General features: G+C 44.2%; 1 protein-coding gene across 4 annotated transcripts in view; it reads left to right on the forward strand.

Annotated features, from left to right (window-relative positions):
• ryk (receptor like tyrosine kinase) overlaps positions 1 to 19,228 on the forward strand; it is a 359,220-nt gene that overhangs the window by 240,565 nt on the left and 99,427 nt on the right. For all 4 annotated transcript variants that reach the window (XM_078563543.1, XM_078563545.1, XM_078563544.1 and 1 more), the window contains one exon: positions 1,494 to 1,563. In XM_078563543.1, coding sequence (XP_078419669.1) covers positions 1,494 to 1,563 — 70 coding nt within the window. The remainder of the gene's footprint in view (positions 1 to 1,493; positions 1,564 to 19,228) is intronic.

The raw sequence follows: 19,228 nt of genomic DNA on the forward strand, positions 1-19,228 counted from the left end.
TTTGTTCAGAGGCATTTAAGAGCCAACCACATTGGGGTGTGGGGTGCCTGGAGTCACATGTAGGCCAGACCAGGTAAGGATAGCAGATTTCCTTCCCTGAAGGACATTAGTGAGCCAGATGGGTTTTTACAACAATCGGCAATGGTTTCATCATTGGACTTTTAAGTCCAGATTTTTATTGGATTCGAATTCCACCATCTGCCGTGGCGGGATTCAAACCCGGGTCCCCGGAGTATTACTCTGGGTCTCTGGGTTACTAGTCCAGCGACAATGCCACTACGCCATCATCTCCCCTTGGGAAGTGCATTCCCTAGATAGCACATTGTTACCCTTATCGTTCTAAACGAAGGCCAGGGTTTGGGAAGTGCATCCTTGATATAGCACACACTGCAGCCATGTTGCACTGGAGATGGAGGGAGTGAACATAAGAAATAGAAATAAGAATAGACCATATGCCGCCACTGTACTGCCTCCAATGCAAGTATATCTTTTCTTAAATATGGAAACCAAAATTGTGCACAAACCTCCAGGTGTGTTTATGTGATTTTAGAAAAATAAATGCAGTTGTAATGGAATATGTTGATTCTTCAGTGTATTCTGGTACAGGGTTAAATCTCATTACTTAATTCTGGGGCAGAAGTGATTGACATTCAACCACCACAACCATCTTTTTTGAGCTAGGTATGATTTCAACCAGTGGAACATTTTCTCCCAATTCCTATTGGCTTCAATTTTGTAAAGCCTCCTTGGTGCCACTGTCAATGAAATGCTGCCTTGATGCCAAAGGCAGCTACTCTCATTCACCTTCTGGAATTCAGTCCTTTTTGTGCATGTTTGACAAAGTGTTTCATTAAGTCCAGAGAGATTGTTGGTTGTATTGGGGAGTTTGGTATTAGAAATGCATGTTTTAAAAATTTGCAGTGATTGCGAGACCATGGAAGAAGCAGAATGAGGTTCTGCTATTTTGGAGCCCTAATACAAGATCTTGTGATTATCTCCGGCCTTAAACCTGAAACAATTGTTCCAAATTAATATAATTTTGATAATTGGACAGGCTTTATCATGGAAACAGGGAAAACAGGAGTCATTAATATCTATCTTTTTGCAGTGCACTAGGGCCGGAATTTTCCAGCCCCCCGTGGTGGGGTTGGTAAGCCATTGAAATCCCTGTTCACATCGGCTGGACTGGAAGATCCTTCCAGTGTGAAGGGCTGGAAAATTCCGGCCTAGGAATGGTATAAGCAACACTTGCATATCATGATTTATACCCTTCCCTGATGTCTTGTGACTTCAGTATGTGTCTCAGATTAACTGCTTGCTGCATACTTGTTGACTCTTCCCCAGTACACTTGCAGGGCCATTAGCAACACACACGAAAGTATAGCTTTAACGATCTGGAATCTTACCTTTTTGTTTAATGGAAAGGTGGTAACAATAACGTTGCTATGTGCAAGAGCTGCAATTTATTTCAATTTTGTTTGTTTTCCTTGTAGATCATGCCTCAGAGGTACAAGTGACTATGATGTTGACAGAGAGCTGCAAGCTACGTGGACTCCATCACAGGTACACTCACAGGCACTAGAATAGGTGAATGCAGAAGCTGCATTTTCTAAGTTTCTGATGGAATTTAGGAAGTTGCTTGAGAGAGTTTAATGAATTTTAATGATCAAATCTGATATGCATTAGTGAAATCTTTTTCTTTTAATAAACCGGGACAGTTTATTAAACAGTTTATTAAAGCCACATTTATTTTTGCTTATATGTAAATAGGCTTCCTTACAGCAGATTAATACTCAACACCACTAGTTTTCAGATTTTTAAAACATGATTCCTTGAAATTACTAGTAGCCTTAGAACAGGAAGGTACCGTTCTGAAGTAGTGGTTCAAGCACATTGTTAAGCCAAATTGTTCTATGCATATGGCTAAAAAAAAACTGACTGAAGGGTAAAATGTAGTGAGAACTGATTAGAGTAGTTATGTTGAATTGAGTGGAATGCTACAAGAATTAACCTTTACCATCTTTAATTTATGCTAACTAGTTGGATTCAGAAGCCTAATGCAGGCTGGTCAAAGTTGGAGATGATGCCAAGTTAGGAGGATTTGGCCTTCATTTTCCACAGAAAGGGGATCCAAATTCTGAAATGTGATCCTGAATCACTGGTGAAATTCCTGAAATGTTATGTAAAAAAGCATTTGCCGCATGTGATTGTTGCATTGTACTTTAATTAGCTCTTCACTGCATGGTGGCACAGAATGAAGGAGTATGTTGCATATAGAATGAAAAAGATGGAAATTTGGTGAAAGTGGGAAATCAGTGAAGAGGTGCTGCTTTTGCCTCCAATACTTGTGTTTTTGTAACCTTGAGGCACCATTTAAAATTTTTATTCCATGTTTTGGTGCTAAGGAGAGTGCAAATGAAGAAAAAAAACTATTATAAGCTAAAAAAACAGACATAAATAATCTAAGCTAAGGTATTGCCGAGCAGATTGTGTCTGGACTGCAGTAAGTGGGGGTTTGTGGACAATAAGACTGTACTGAGTGATCATATCCTCAATGTGTGCCTCCATCTCTAATCTCTTCAATTCAAACTTATTAAGTTGGAGTGCATGTTGGCAATATCCTGACACACAAGGGAGGGGGAGCAATATCTGAACAATTGGCTTCAAGCTTCAGTTAACCTCATAGAGGCGTAGATTCAGAATAGGGTTGATACGACTGATATTGTGCAGAATACGGGGAACCCAAGTGAGATTGAGAATGCAGATCTGCAAAAGTGGATCCAACCAACAGGTACTATGTACTTGCTACCTGTGGGGATGTGGATTAAAGACCATCGATAAGACACCAGGATGTGGACCATGGAACCTTTGGACAGCAGGCTGTCCAAAGGGGGAAGGAGTGGTCAGTGGCTATGGGGTGTGGGGGTGAGGGGGATTAGTTGGATGGTCAGGGGTTTGGTGACTGTGTTGTCAGGTAGGGAGTCGGGTGGGGTGGGTGTGTGTGTGTTGTTGGATGGTCAGGGGATGTTGGGGGTGGGGGGTTAGTCAGGTGATCTGGACCACAAAGTATAGCGTGGTCACGATAACTGAAACAAGGCTGCAAGATGGTAAGGATAAAATATACCCCAGTCCACAGGAAAGCCAGGGAGAATGGTATAGTATAGGGGATAAGGTAGCCTCAGTTTAAGGATGAAACACTTCAATGATGAGCAAGGACTTAAGAGATAAGCAGGCAGTGGAAACTTTATGGGTATAACTCAGATATAGAAAAGGTTTTAAGACTATAGTGGGAGCTGCATATAGATCCCCTGAAAGCAGTTGTGAAGTGGTAGATTGTATAAATGCAGAGATTAAACAAGCATTCAGTAAGGGCAGAGTAGTTTTGATGGTGGATTTTAACATTCATAGATTGGGATAAGCAGGCTAGCATATGTCAGAAAGATGGTGAATTTCTTGTGTGCAACTGGACAAGCTTCTGCAAAAATATTTCAGAGCCAACATGGGGGAGGCAAGTTTAGTAATGAGTAAAGTTATAAGGGTGTGCTTTTTAAAAAAAAATACAATTTCTATTTCTGGTTTGAGGCTGGATTTTTAAAAAAGTAATAAACTATGATCCTGTTAAGACAATGGAGGACTGCCAACCAGCTACAATATACAAATTTGTACTCTGCCCAAGTGAGATGAAAAGGAACAGGCACTTTAACCTCATGTGGAGCGTGAAAGACCCCATCTCCCGTTAGCTTTTAAATTATCCGGAAACTATTCCAAAGTTTCTGAAATGAGACATCAACATGCAACTACCTGTTCTAAAAACAATGATTGCAGCAGACATGGATTAATTGAATTTTTCTGGCATATACAGCCAGCAGGACTTTAACAACGGTTTACTAAGCCAGAGAGGTCAGAGATCAGAATGCTATACTGAAAGGCTGCAAAGAAGCTGTTTCCCTCTCTCTTTCAAAAGTATTGTGCCTAGATTTGCAATGTAACCATCCTGAGAAGAGAAATCTACTGAAAACCAAAATCTTTTGGGAATAAAATATGGAAACCTGCTTCATACAACTGTACCTAGAAAGACAACTGAACAACATGGCTGCAATGTGGAATCACCGCATCAAGACCAGCCAACAAACAGTTAACCATATATCGTTTAAACTCAAAATCTGTCTGACTAATTTTTTATAATCTGAAGACATACTTAGTAGGAGTCCTGTAGTATTGGTAAAGGACATCCTCACTAAATTCACAAAAAATCCCTGTTATGGTGAGACCTGGAGTAGTAGAATAGGGGAACCTTGTTTTACCCCTCCCCCTGTGGTGGTAACAATAATGATCTAAATTTAATTAACAGCCTAACTATATCAACATTTATCAAATAGCGATTATAATGAGATCGAGTTCAATATAGTGCTTGAAATGGATAAGCACAGAACAGCTACCAAGATTCTAGCTTTAGGTAAGTTTAACTTCAATGCACTGAGAAAGAGACCATAAAATGGATTTAACTGCTACTGAGAAAAACAATGTAAAATAGTGGGAAATGTTCAGAAAAGAATTTAATGTTTACAGAACCAGTTTATACCCCTAAGAGTAGGGGTGACCACTGCACAGTCGTTGTAGAGACAAAGTCCTTTCTTCACACTGAGGAATGTGGTGTGGCACTACCGTCGTGCTAAATGGACTAAATTCAAATCAGATCTAGCAACTCAGAACTGGGCACCCATGAGTTGCTGTGGGCCATCAGAAGCAACAGAATTGTATTCAAACACAATCTGTAACCTCATGGCCCAACATTTCCCTCACTGAACAATTACCATCATGTCAGGGGCCAATTCTGGTTCAATGAAGAGTGCAGAAGACCATGCCAGGAGAAGCACCAGGCTTCCCCAAAAAAGAGACACCAACTTGGTGAAGCTGCAGTACAGGACTACAAGCATGCTATAGAGCTAAATGATCCCACAACCAAACAGATCAAAGCACTACAGCCCTGCCGCAACCAGTCGTGAATGGTGGTCGTCAGTTAAACAACTAACAGGAGGAGGAGGCTCCACAAACATCGCAATCCTCAACAATTGTGGAGCCCAGCACGTCAAGGCAAAAGACAAGGCTAAAGTATTTGCAATCATCTTCAGCATGAAGTACCAAGTGCATGCTCAATTTTGGCCTCCCCCAGAGGTCCCCACATCACAGATGCCAATCTTCAACTAATTTGATTATTTCCACTGAATATCAAGGAACAGTTGGAGTTATTGGATACAGCAAAGGCTATAGGACCCTGACAACATCCCGACTCGAGTACTTCAGACTTGTACTCCAAAAATAGCCACGCCCTAGCCAGGCCGTTCCAGTACAGCTACAACACTGGCGTCTACCGACAATGTGGAAAACTGTTCAAGTTTGTCCTGTCCACAAGAAGCAGGACAAATCCCATCCGGCCAACGAATGCCCCTTCAGTCCACTCTGTTATCAACAAAACAATGGAAGGTGTCAGTGACAGTGCTATCAAGTGGCACTTAAACAGCAAGTAGCTGCTCGTGGATGCTCAGTTTGGGTTCCTATAGGTCATTCAACTCCAGACCTCATTGCAGTCCTGATCCAAACATGGGGAAAAAAGCTGAGGTGAGAGTGACTGCTCTTGACATCAAAGAAGCATTTGACCGAGTGTGGCATCAAGGAGCCCTCGCAAAATTCAACTCATTGGGAATCCTGGAAAGTTCTCTATTGGTTGGAGTCATACCTAGCACAAAGAAAGATGGTGGTGATTGTTGGAAGCTAATTATCTCAGCCTCAGGACAAAGCTGCAGGAATACCTAAGGGCAGTTCCAAGACCTAGCCATCTTTAGCTGCTTTTAACCAACTTCCCTCCAACATAGGAAGTGGGGATTTTTGCTGATGATTGCACAGTGTTCAGTACCTTTCACACCTCAGGTATCGAAACAATTCATGCCCACAGGCAGCAAAACCTGGACAACCTTGTGGTAAGTGGAAAGTAACATTCGCACCACACAAGTACCAGGTAATGACCATCTCCAGCAAGGGAGAATCCAGCCATCTTCTCTTGACATTAAACAGCAGTACCATTGCTGAATCCATCACCATCAACATTGACCAAAAACTTATCTGGAACAAAATAAAATGAAAAGAAAATGCATATGGAGACCCTGCCAGTTGGAAAGATACAAAACTGATTGCAAAATCTACAAAAAAGAGAGTTTGTAAAGAAACTTCAAAGGGATATCCAAACCAACACATATAATTGTCATAATTATGTCTGGAGGAATAGGGAGTTAAGAGCAGTGTGGGGCCTTTTGTAAATTGATAACGATGATATTTGAATATTAAAGTAAGGCATCTTCAATAATTTTTTATCCATTCACGGTATATGGGCTTCGCTGGCTAGGCCAGCATTTATTTCCCATCCCTAGCTGCCCTTGAGAAGGTGGTGATGAGCTGCCTTCTTGAACTGCTGCAGTCCCTGTGGTGTAGGTACACCCACAGTGCTGTTAGGAAGGGAGTTCCAGGATTTTGACCCAGCAACAGTGAGGGAAAGACGATATATTTCCAAGTCAGGATGGTGAGTGACTTCGAGGGGAAATTACAGGTGTTGGTGTTCCCACCTATCCGCTGCCCTTGATGTTCTAGATGGTAGTGGTCTGTAGTGGGTAGTGGTAGTGGCTAGGGAGTTTGGAAGGTGCTGTCTGAGGAGCCTTGAATTCCTGCAGTGCATTTTGTAGATGGTACACACTGCTGCTATTGTGTGTCGGTGGTGGAGGAAGTGAATATTTGTGGATGTGGTGCCAATCAAGCGGGCTGCTTTGTCCTGGACGGTGTCAAGCTTCTCGAGTGTTGTGGGTGCTGCACCCATCCAGGCAAGTGGGTAGTATTCCACCACAATCCTGACTTGCGCCTTGTAGATGGTGGACAGGCCCAGGTATGTCTTGGGGAGTCACAAGTTGAGTTACTTGTCGCAGGATTCCTAGCCTCTGACCTTCATTTAGCCTATTTATATGGCTAGTCCAGCTCAGTTTCTGGTCATTGGTAATCCCCAGGATGTTGATAGCGGGGGATTCAGTGATGGTAATGCCATTGAACGTCAAGGGGCAATGGTTAAATTCTCTCTTGTTGAAGATGGTCATTGCCTGGCACTTGTGTGGCTCAAATGTTATTTGCCAGTTGTCAGCCCAAGACTGGATATTGTCCAGATCTTGCAAATTTGGACATAGACTGCTTCAGTATCTGAAGAGTTGCGAATGGTGCTGAACATCGTGCAATCATCATCAAACATCCCCACTTCTGACCTTATGATGGAAGGAAGGTCATTGATGAAGCAACTGAAGATGGTTGGGCCTAGGACACTACCATGAGGAACTCCTGCAGTGATGTCCTGGAGCTGAAGTGACTGACCTTCAACAACCACAACCATCTTTATTTGTACTAGGTATGACTCCAACCAGTCGAGAGTTTTCCCCCCATCCCCTTTGACTCCAGTTTTGCTAAGGCTGCTTGATGCCACCCTCAGTCAAATGCTGCCTTAATGTCAAGGGCAGTTACTCTCACTTTACCTCGGGATTTCAGCTCTTTTGTCCATGTTTAAACCAAGGCTGTAATCAGGTCAGGATCTGAGTGGCCCAGTGAAACCCAAACTGGGTGTCAATGAGCAGGTTATTTCTAAGCAAGCGCCGCTTGATAGCATTGTTGATGACACCTTCCATTACTTTACTGATGATCGAGAGTAGACTGATGGGGTGGTAATTGGCCAGGTTGGATTTGTCCTCCTGTTTGTGTATAGGACATACCTGGGCAACTTTCCACATAGCCGGGTAGACGCCAGTGTTGTAACTGCACTGGAACAACTTGGCTAGGGGTGCAGCAAGTTCTGGAGCACAAGTCTTCAGTACTATTGCCGGAATATTGTCAGGGCTCATAGACTTTGTGGTATCCAGTGCCTTCCGTCCTTTCTTGATATCGTGGAATGAATCAAGTTGGTTGAAGACTGGCATCTGTGATGCTGGGGACCAGAGGAGGAGGTCGAGATGGATCATCCACCCGGCACTTCTGGCTGAAGATTGTAGCAAACGCTTCAGCCTTATCTTTTACACTGATGTTCCAGGCTCCCCCGTCATTGAGGATGGGGATATTTGTGGAGCCTCCTTCTCCAGTAAGTTGTTTAATTATCCAACACCATTCACGACTGGATGTGGCAAGACTGCAGAGCTTAGAACTTTGTGTCATTATTTCGGGTTTAGGAAGAGGCCAACCTCCTGGACGTCCTGATCAAACTAATATTGAATCAGGGACAGGGATTCACCAACAATAAAATTGAAAAACAACAGTGATGAAAAAATTAATGACACTAGACAGTGCCAAACCCTCACAACCAGTTATAATTTACATTCCAGGGTTTTAATAGAAATAGGTGAGAAAATTGCATTCTTTTGTTTATGACATCTTTTTCAATCTCTCCTTTGCCTCCACCTATCACTGGCCTTCTATCCAGCTTCACCTGCCCCACCCCCCTTAAACAGTATATATTTCACCATATTTTTACTTCTCTTTAGTTCTGAAGAAGAGTCATATGGACTTGAAACATTAACTCTCTTTCTCCCCACAGATGCTGCCAGACCTGCTGAGTTTTTCCAGTACTTTTTGTTTTTGTTTAAAATCTTCTAATGATCTCTTAATTTGGGAACCATTCCTATATGTTAGAAAATTGTACATCACTGTTATTTAAGAAAGTTGAGAGAAAGAAACCAGGGAATGACATTCTAGTTAATCAAATATGTTATCAGGAAATTACTAAAGTCAGAATTAATGATAGGGTGATAGACCACACCTGGAGTCACTGTGAGCTGTTCTAGGCACCACTCCTTAGGAAAAATATATTGGCCTTGGAGGGAGTGCATCATAAAGTTCCCAGAATGATACCTGGACTCCAAGGGTTAAATTACAAGGAGGGATTACACAAACTAGTTGACTTGGTGTTCACTGGGGCAGGAAGAGGCTGAAATGATAGGTTGACAAGGGCAGCCCCATTCACAGCACTTGTGACATCTTTTTGATTAAGTACTTTACCGCCTCCTAGACTCAACATTGGGTTCAACAGTTTAAGAACTTAATCTATACCCCCATTTTGTTTCCTTTCTGCAGGTTTTAGTTTTACTACCATTTTTCTCCTGACTCTTGCTTTTGAATGACATCTGATCATCATTCTGCCAGTCAAACCTCTTTTAGACACATCCTTTGTTTATTTACTTGTCCCATTAGCACTTCCTTTGGCTCTGCACCACCAATTTTTGTTCTTTTATCCTTAACTCCCTGTCCCCTTTCACTTCCTTAAAACCTATTGCATTTCTAAGTCATCGACCTGAAACATTAACTTTGTTTCTCTAACCACAGCTGCTGCTCGACCTGCTGAGTAAGTCCATTTTCTGTTTTCATTTTTTTATTCATTTACAGGATGTGGGCTTCGCTGGCTAGGCCAGCATTTATCGCCCATCCCAAATTGCCCTTGAGAAGTTGGTGATGAGTTGCCTTCTTGAACTGCTGCAGACTATGCAGTGTAGGTACACCCACAGTGCTGATAGGAAGGGAGTTCCAGGATTTTGACCCAGCAGCAGTGAAGGAAGAGCTATATATTTCCAAGTAAGGATGGTGAGTGACTTGGAGGGGAACTTCCAGGTGGTGGTGTCCCATGTATCTGCTGCTCTTGTCCTTCTAGCTGGTAATAGTTGTGAGTTTGGAAGGTGCTGCCTAAGGAGCCTTAGTGAGTTTCTGCAATGCATCTTGTAGATGGTACACACTGCTGCTACTGTGCTACTGAGGGGTGTGAATGTTTGTAGATGAGGTGCCAATCACATGGGCTGCTTTGTCCTGAATGGTGTTGAACTTTCTTGAATGTTGTTGGAGCTGCAGTCATCCAGGCAAGTGTGGAGTATTCCATCACTCTCCTGACTTGTGCCTTGTAGATGGTGGGCAAGCTTTGGGGAGTCAGGAGGTGAGTTACTCACCACATGAATCCTAGCCTCTAACCTGATGCTGTATTCATATGATCAGTTCAGTTTCTCGTCAATGGTAACCTCCAGTATGTTGATCGTGGGGGATTCAGCATTGGTAATGCCATTGAATGTCAAGGGGTGATGGTTAGATTCTCTCTTGTTGGAGGTAGTCTTTGCCTGGCACTTATGTGGCGCAAATGTTCCTTACCACTTGTCAGCCCAAGCCTGGGTATTGTCCAGGTCTTGCTGCATTTGGACATGGACTGCTTCAGTATCTGAGGAGTTGTGAATAGTGCTGAACATTGTGCAATCATCAGCGAACTTCCCTACTTCTGACCTCATGATGGAAGGAAGGTCATTGATGAAGCAGCTGAAGATGGTTGGGCTTAGGGCACTACCCTGAGGAACTCCTGCAGTGATGTCCTGGAACTGAGATAATTGACCTCCAATAACCACAACACCTTCCTTTGCTCCTTATGACTCCAGCTAGCGGACAGTTTTCCCCCTGATTCCCATTGACTCCAGTTTTGCTAGGGCTCCTTGATGCTACACTCGGTCAAATGCTGCTTTGATGTCAAGGGCACTCACTCTCACCTCACAAACTAGAGTTGCGTTCTCTGGGGCTTAGAAGGTTAAGGGTGATTTGATCATACTTTTCATGGTATTAAGGAAATCAGAACAGGGGTAGATAGAAATTATTTCCATCATTTAGGAAGTTTAAGACTGGGGGTATAGCCTGAAAATAAATAAAAACAGACCTTGCAAGAGTGAAATTAAGAAACACTTCAACACAAAGGGGTAGTACAAGTTTGAAGCTCTCTTTGGCAAATGGCAGTTGATACTTGATCAATTATTCAAACTGAGATTGATAGATTTTTGTTCACCACATGTATTCGGGGATGTTGGCCAAAAGTGAGTGTATGGATTTAGGTCACAGATTAGCCATAGTCTCATTGAATTGCAGGGCAAGTTCGAGGGGCTAAATAGCCAACTCCTGTTCCTATGTTCATAAGCATTCTAGTTTTTAATACTGAATTCCAAGGCCTAAACTGCTTTAAAAATAATCTCTCCTTTTCACATCATAATGTGCTGTCTGATTGTCATCATGCCAGTCAATTAGAAAGCTTGCTTCAGTAAGAATTGTATTTAATATTTCATGGTTCCATCCAAAATACATAATAAATGAAATTCCAGGCTGAAGTACTGAGTTTGCTGTTTCCACTCCTCTTTTACATTTTTGTTGAGGACTCAAATTACATTTAGAAGCATAGAAAATAGGAGCAGGAGTAGGTCATTTGGCTCTTTGAGCCTGCTCCACCATTCAATATGATCATGGCTGATCCTCTATCTCAATAGCATACCCTCCCCATACCCCTTGATGCCTTTATAGTCTAGAAATCTATCTATTTCCTTCTTAAATATATTCAGTGACATGCCCTCCACAGCTTTCTGTGGTAGACAATTCCACAGGTTCACCACCCTCTGAGTGAAGAAATTTCTCCTCATCTCAGTCCTAAATGGCCTACCCCGTTTCCTGAGATTGTGACCCCTTGTTCTAGACCCCCCCCCCCCCCCAGGCAAAGGAAAAATCATCCCTGCATCCAGTCTGTCCAACCCTGTCAGAATTTTATACATTTCAATGCTCAAATAATGTGTGTGTGATTGCCTCATTAATTTGATTGCGTGACAAGAGTCATATGTTATCTTGGATTCGAAAGTGAACTACTGAAAGTTAAGTACACTTGTGCACACTCAGACTGGCTGTTGCAGCATTAATGCATCCCTGAAAATGACTCTTCGTGATAGGTTCCCCTGGCAGAGAATCTACAAAGCTCAGCATAGTTCTGTAGATGGAGCTTTCCAGTACTATATCCAATTGTAGCCAGAGAATCACATGCATTTTTTTATTCCTACTCTCACATCATTAACTAGGCGGGGGGACCCAAAGGAACTATGAGCCCCTCCTATTTCACATCCACATGTTCCCCCTTGATGCCATTAATCAAAAACAAATCATATTCTACATGTACACTGACAAACATCTAGCTTTACCTCTCTTGCCCTGCCACTGCCTTTGATTGGAATGTGGCTTGACTGACATCCAGTATTGGATGAGTAAAAATGTCTTTCAACTAAATATTTGGAACCCCCAGAACTCTGTTCCTTAGCCACTGACTCCATCCCTCTCCTTGACCATGGCCTAACTAAACTTCGCAAATTTGGTGTCCTGTTTGACCCAATTTGATGGCATATACCTTCCATCACCAGAACTGTCTAATTTGCATAACATCATCTGTCTTCTTTCCCTGCCTCAGCTGAAATCCTTTTGCATGTTGCCTGTAGGTTAGACTACTCCAGTGCTCTCCTAGCAAGCCTCCCAGCTTGCACCTTACGTAAACTTGAGCTCCTCCAAAACTCTCCCTTTCATCCAACTCGCACCAATTCCCTTTCACCCATCATTCCATGCACAGTGACCTACGGTAGCTCCCATCCAGCAATGTCTCAAATTTGAGCTCTGAGAGCATTGGGGCTACAAACACACAGAGAGAGAAGGCGGGAGCTCAGAGTAAGTGATGAGAGACAGCGAGAGCAGTGGAGCTGCAAACACACGGAGAGGGAAGGCGGGAGCTCAGAGTAAGTGATGAGAGACAGCGAGAGCAGTGGAGCTGCAAACACATGGAGAGGGAAGGCAAGAGCTCAGTCCGAGCAGTGAGAAACAGCAAGAGCAGCAGGGCTCCAAGCACACGGAGAGGGAAGGCTCAGTCCGAGCAGTGAGAAACAGCGAGAGCAGCAGGGCTCCAAGCACACGGAGAGGGAAGGCGGGAGCTCATTCCGAGCAGTGAGAAACAGCGAGAGCAGCAGGGCTCCAAGCACACGGAAAGGGAAGGCGAGAGCTCAGTCCAAGCAGTGAGAAACAGCGAGAGCAGCAGGGCTCCAAGCACACAGAGAGGGAAGGCTCAGTCCGAGCAGTGAGGAACAGCGAGAGCAATGGGGCTACAAACACACGGAGAGGGAAGGCGAGAGCTCAGTCCAAGCAGTGAGAAACAGCGAGAGCAGCAGGGCTCCAAGCACACAGAGAGGGAAGGCTCAGTCCGAGCAGTGAGGAACAGCGAGAGCAATGGGGCTACAAACACACGGAGAGGGAAGGCGAGAGCTCAGTCCAAGCAGTGAGAAACAGCGAGAGCAGCAGGGCTCCAAGCACACAGAGAGGGAAGGCTCAGTCCGAGCAGTGAGAAACAGCGAGAGCAATGGGGCTACAAACACACGGAGAGGGAAGGCGAGAGCTCAGTCCAAGCGGTGAGAAACAGCGAGAGCAGTAGGGGTACAAACACACGGAGAGGGAAGGCGAGAGCTCAGTCCAAGCGGTGAGAAACAGCGAGAGCAGCAGGGCTCCATGCACACAGAGAGGGAAGGCTCAGTCCGAGCAGTGAGAAACAGCGAGAGCAGCAGGGCTCCATGCACACACACAGGGAAGGCTCAGTCCGAGCAGTGAGAAACAGCGAGAGCAGCAGGGCTCCATGCACACACAGAGGGAAGGCTCAGTCCGAGCAGTGAGAAACAGCGAGAGCAGTAGGGCTGGGCCATTTCCAATCAGAGCCCTAGAATGAAAAATTGAGGTGTGACATTATGGGGGTGCAGGCAGGTGATTGGCTGATGAGTATTTTCGATGTAAACTAGGGAATAAATGGATGAATCTTTTTTTATAAAGTAGGATTTATTTCTGCTAGTAAGTTGTATTAACTATTAGTAGAAATCATAAGTATTAATAACATTTATTTGTAAGATTTATTGATGGTAAGATATTTTGCCACTAGCACGGTGTAGTAAGTATTGTTACAGTTATCAATATTGCTATTGTTTATTAATAGTAAGTTTTATTACTATTGGTAAAACTTTAATAATATTGGTAAGGTGCACCACTAGTGAGGTTTAATTGCAGTAACAAGGTTATAAGTTAAATAGAGAAATGGCAGGGCTGTTCCAACCTCAGGAGTGTGCATCCTGTGCTATGTGGGGACTCCAGGATGCTTCCCATGTCATGGATAACCATTTGTGCGTGAAGTGTTGTCAATTGCAGCAGCTTGAGCTCCGGGTTGTGGAACTTGAGCAGCCACTGGCGTACTGCGGAGGTTGAAAGTTAAGTGGATAGCATGTTTATAGGTCTGGTCTCCCCGCAGCTTAAGAGTATGCAGGGAGATAGGTAAGGAATGACCACCAGACAGTCAAAAAGTAACAGGCAGGTAGAGTAGGAGCCTCCTGAGTACATCCTACCCTCCAACCAGTATTCAGTTCTGAATACAGATTAGAGTGATGGTTCATGTGGGGAGTGCAGCCAGAACCAAGTCCATGGCATTACGGATGGCCCAGCTGTACAGGAGTACAAGGAGGCCTGGGCGAGCAATAGCAATAGGTGATACAATAGTTAGGGGAATAATTAGATGTTTCTGTCTCTACAGATATGAATCCGGGATGGTGTGTTGCCTCCCTGGTGCCAGGGTCAAGGATGTCACTGAGCGGCCGCAGAGCACACAGGGGATGGTGAACCGCCAACAGTCATGGTCCACATCAGTAACAACGACATAGATAGCTAGAGGGATGTGGTCCTGCGGCCAGAATTTAGGAAGCTAGGTAAGGATTTAGCAAGCAGGACCTCAAAAGTAGTAATCTCTGAGAGGAGAAGGTTTAGAGGAGACTTAATAGAAGTTTTCAAAATCATGAGAGGTCTGAACAGAGTAGATAGGGATAAACTGTTCCCGCTCATAAACGGATCGAGAACCAGAGGGCACAGTTTTAAAGTGTTTTGCAAAAGAAGCAAATGCAAGGTAAGAGAAAGACTTTTTTACACAGCGAGTAGTTAGGGTTTGGAATGCACTGCCTGGAAGCGTGGTGGAGGCAGGTTCATTGGAGCCTTCAAGAGGGCATTGGATCATTATTTAAATAAAAACAACGTGCAGGGTCACGGGCAAAAGGCAAGAGATTGGCACTAAGTTTGCAGACACGATGGGCCAAATGACTTCCTCCTGCACCGTAACAATTCTGTGAATTACTTCCAGTACCACGTGCGAGTACAGAAATAGGAGGATAGAACAGATGAATGCATGGCTGGAAAGATGGTACAGGAGAGAGGGCTTTAGATTCTTGAGACATTGTGTCCAGCTCTGGGGGAGATGGGACCTGAACAGAGCTAGCCAGAGTTCCTGTCAGAGCATTTTGCTGGTGTTTTTGGGGTGGTTTTAAACTAACTTAACAAGGGTGTGGGAACCATGAGATTATATTAGGGAGGAGTATCAAGGTGCACAGAATACTGGGAGAGATAGCTAGTACTAGAGCAGGGAATAGTAAGTTAATTGGTGGGGCCAAAGTAAAGGAGAAAGTAATAGACTCTAAATCAGGGTTACCTGGAAAAACTGAGCAGGTCTGGCAGCATCGCCGGAGAAGAACAAAGTTGACGTTTTGAGTCCTTATGACCCTTCAACAGAACTAAGTAAAAATAGGAGAGGGGTGAAATATAAGCTAGTTTAAGGTGGGGGGGAGGGGGTGGGGGGAGAGAAGTGGGGAGGGTAGGGTGGGGGGGGGTGCGGTGGGGGCTGTTGTAAGCAAGCAGTGATAGGAGCAGATAATCAAAAGATGTCACAGAAAAAACAAAAGGGAGGGGGAAGAAACAGAAAGGGGGTGGGGATAGAGGAGGGAGTTCAAGATCTAAAGTTGTTGAACTCAATATTCAGTCCGGAAGGCTGTAAAGTGCCTAGTCGGAAGATGAGGTGCTGTTCCTCCAGTTTGCATTGAGCTTCACTGGAATAATGCAGCAAGCCAAGGACAGACATGTGGGCAAGAGAGCAGGGTGGAGTGTTAAAATGGCAAGCGACAGGGAGGTCTGGGTCATTCTTGCGGACAGACCGCAGGTGTTCTGCAAAGCGGTCGCCCAGTCTGCGTTTGGTCTCTCCAATGTAGAGGAGACCGCATTGGGAGCAACGAATGCAGTAGACTAAGTTAGGGGAAATGCAAGTGAAATGCTGCTGCACTTGAAAGGAGTGTTTGGGCCCTTGGACGGTGAGGAGAGAGGAAGTGATGGGGTAGGTCTTGCATATTTTGCGTATGCATGGGGACGTGCCATAGGTGGGGGTTGAGGAGTAGGGGGTGATGGAGGAGTGGACCAGGATGTCCCGAAGGGAACGATCCCTACGGAATGCCGCCAGGGAGGGTGAAGGGAAGATGTGTTTGGTGGTGGCATCATGCTAGAGTTGGCAGAAATGGCGGAGGATGATCCTTTGAATGCGGAGGCTGGTGGGGTGATAAGTGAGGACAAGGGGGACCCTATCATGTTTCTGAAGGGAGGAGAAGGCGTGAGGGCGGATGCGCGGGAGATGGGCCGGACACGGTTGAGGGCCCTGTCAACGAGTGCGGGTGGAAAACCTCGGTTAAGGAAGAAAGAGGACATGTCCGAGGAGCTGTTTTTGAAGGTAGCATCATCAGAACAGATGCGACGGAGGCGAAGGAACTGAGAGAATGGGATGGAGTCCTTACAGGAAGCGGGGTGTGAGGAGCTGTAGTCGAGGTAGCTGTGGGAGTTGGTAGGCTTGTAATGGATATTGGTGGACAGTCTATCACCAGAAATTGAGACAGAGAGGTCAAGGAAGGGAAGGGAAGTGTCAGAGATGAACCATGTGAAAATGATGGAGGGGTAGAGATTGGAAGCAAAATTAATAAATTTTTCCAGGTCCCGACGAGAACATGAAGCAGCACCGAAGTAATCATCGATGTACCGGAGAAAGAGTTGTGGGAGGGGGCCGGAGTAGGACTGGAACAAGGAATGTTCCACATACCCCATAAAGAGACAGGCATAGCTGGGGCCCATGCGGGTACCCATAGCTACACCTTTTATTTGGAGGAAGTGAGAGGAGTTAAAGGAGAAATTGTTCAGTGTGAGAACAAGTTCAGCCAGACGGAGGAGAGTAGTGGTGGATGGGGATTGTTCAGGCCTCTGTTCGAGGAAGAAGCTGAGAGCCCTCAGCCCATCCTGGTGAGTGATGGAGGTGTAGAGGGATTGGACCCCTCCATCATTTTCCAGCATCCGCAGTTTTTTTAAAATCTAAATCAGGGTTACTGTGCATGTATGTGAATGCATGGTGTGTGGTAAGTAAGATTGATGAGTTACATGTGCAGATTTTCATGTGAAAATATGATGATGTGGCTATAACAGAGACCTGGCTCAGATAAGGGCCATCTGTATACAAGGTGTTAAGTAAAGATATGAGAGGAAGAAAAGGGGGAGGGGTGGCGATATTGATAAAGAAGAGCATTGCAGAGCTGGAGAAAGAGGATGTCCCAGAGGGATTAAGGACAGAATCCATTTGTCTAGAGCTCGGAACAAAAAAGGTGCAATTACATTGCTCGGTATAGTCTATAGGCCACCAACTAATGGGAAGGATGTAGAGGAACAAAGTTGCAAAGAAATTACAGAGAGGTACAAAAATTATAGAGCACTTATAATGGGGGTCTTTAATTTTCCAAATATGGACTGGGATAGCATTAGTGTAAAGAACAGAGAGGGGCAAGAGTTCCGAGTATGTGTTCAGGAGAATTTTGTTCAGCAGAAAGTTTCCAGTCCAGCGTGGAAGAAGGCACTGCTGGGCCTGGTTCTTGAGAATGAGGTGGACCAAGTAGGTCATGTGTCAGTAGGAGAACATTTAGAGGGCAGCGATCATTGTACCATACATTTTAGATTGGTTTTCACCCAATTAATTATTTTTAGTCAATCTCAATGAGGTAAGAACAGATCTCTGCTGAATAAATTTGAGTCAAAGGCAGGCAAGAAAAACAGTTGTTGATCAATGGGCTACCTTCAAAAGGGAAAGGAAGGACAAACAAATCCAGAGCTCCCTAGATGACAATAGAGATAGAAATTAAGATAAAGAAGAAAAAGTGTGCTAATGACAGGTGTCAGGTAGAAATTAGGATTGAAAATAAAGCTGAATATAAAAGGTTCAGAGGAGAGGTGAAGAAGCAAAGAGGGAGTATGGAAAGAGACTGGCAGCTAACGTAAAAGGGAAACCCAAAGTCTTCCGTAGGCACATAAATAGTAAAAGCATGGTAAACGGAAGAGTTAGGGACAATTAGGGACCAAAAAGGAGATTTACACATGGGGGCAAGCGGGCATAGCTGAGGTGCTGAACTAATACTTTGCATCTGTCTTTACAACGGAAGAAGATGCTACCCAGGCCATGATGAAAAGCGAAGTAATTCAGACACTAGATGGGTTTAAAATTGAAAAAGCTGAGGTATTGGATAGGCTGCCTGTACTTAAAGTTGATAAGGCACCAGGACCAGATGAGATGCATCCAAGGATAATGAGGGAAATGAAAGTTTTGAAGAGGTAACAGAGAAGGTTAATGAGGACAGTGTTGTTGATGTGGTGTACATGGACTTCCAAAAGGCATTTGATAAATTGCCACACAGCAGACTTGTGAGAACAGTTCTAGCTCATGGAATAAAAGAGAAGGTAGCAACATGGATACAGAATTGACTGAGTGACAGGAAACAGAGAGTGGTGGTTAATTAATGTTTTCCATGCTGGAGGAAGGTTTGTATTGGTGTTCCCCAGGAGTCATTGTTGGGACCCTTTTCCTGATATATTAATGACTTCGATCTTGATGTACAGGGCAACATTTCAAAGTTTGTGGATAATACGAAACTTGGAAGCATTGTGAACTGTGAGGAGGATAGTGTAGAACTTTAGAGAGACATAGACATGTTGGTGGAATGATTGCACAGAAGGCAGATGAAGTTCAATGCAGAGAACTGTGAAGTAATTCACTTTGTTAGGAAGAATGTGGAGAGAGAATATAAAATGTTTTACAACTCTAAAGGGGGCGGGGGAGCAGAGGGCCCTTTATGTACATAAATCATTGAAGGTGGCAGGACAGGTGGAGAGAGCAGTTAATAAAGCATATAGTATCCTAGGCTTTATTGTTAGGGGCATGGAGTACAAGAGCAAGGAGGTTATGCTGAATTTGGTAAAAGTCACTAGTTCAGCCTCAGCTATATGAAGGCACTGGAGAGAGTGCAGAGAAGATTCACAAGAATGGTTCCAGGATGAGGTACTTCAGATATGAAAATAGATTGGAGAAATTAGGACTGTTTTCCTTAGAGAAAAGAAAGTTGAGAAGAGATTTTATAGAGGCATTCAAAATCTTGAGTGATATGAGGAGAAACTTTTTTTACGCAGCAAGTGG

The sequence above is a fragment of the Cetorhinus maximus genome, chromosome 19 (assembly GCF_964194155.1).
Source record: "Cetorhinus maximus chromosome 19, sCetMax3.hap1.1, whole genome shotgun sequence".
NCBI lineage: Eukaryota > Metazoa > Chordata > Chondrichthyes > Lamniformes > Cetorhinidae > Cetorhinus > Cetorhinus maximus.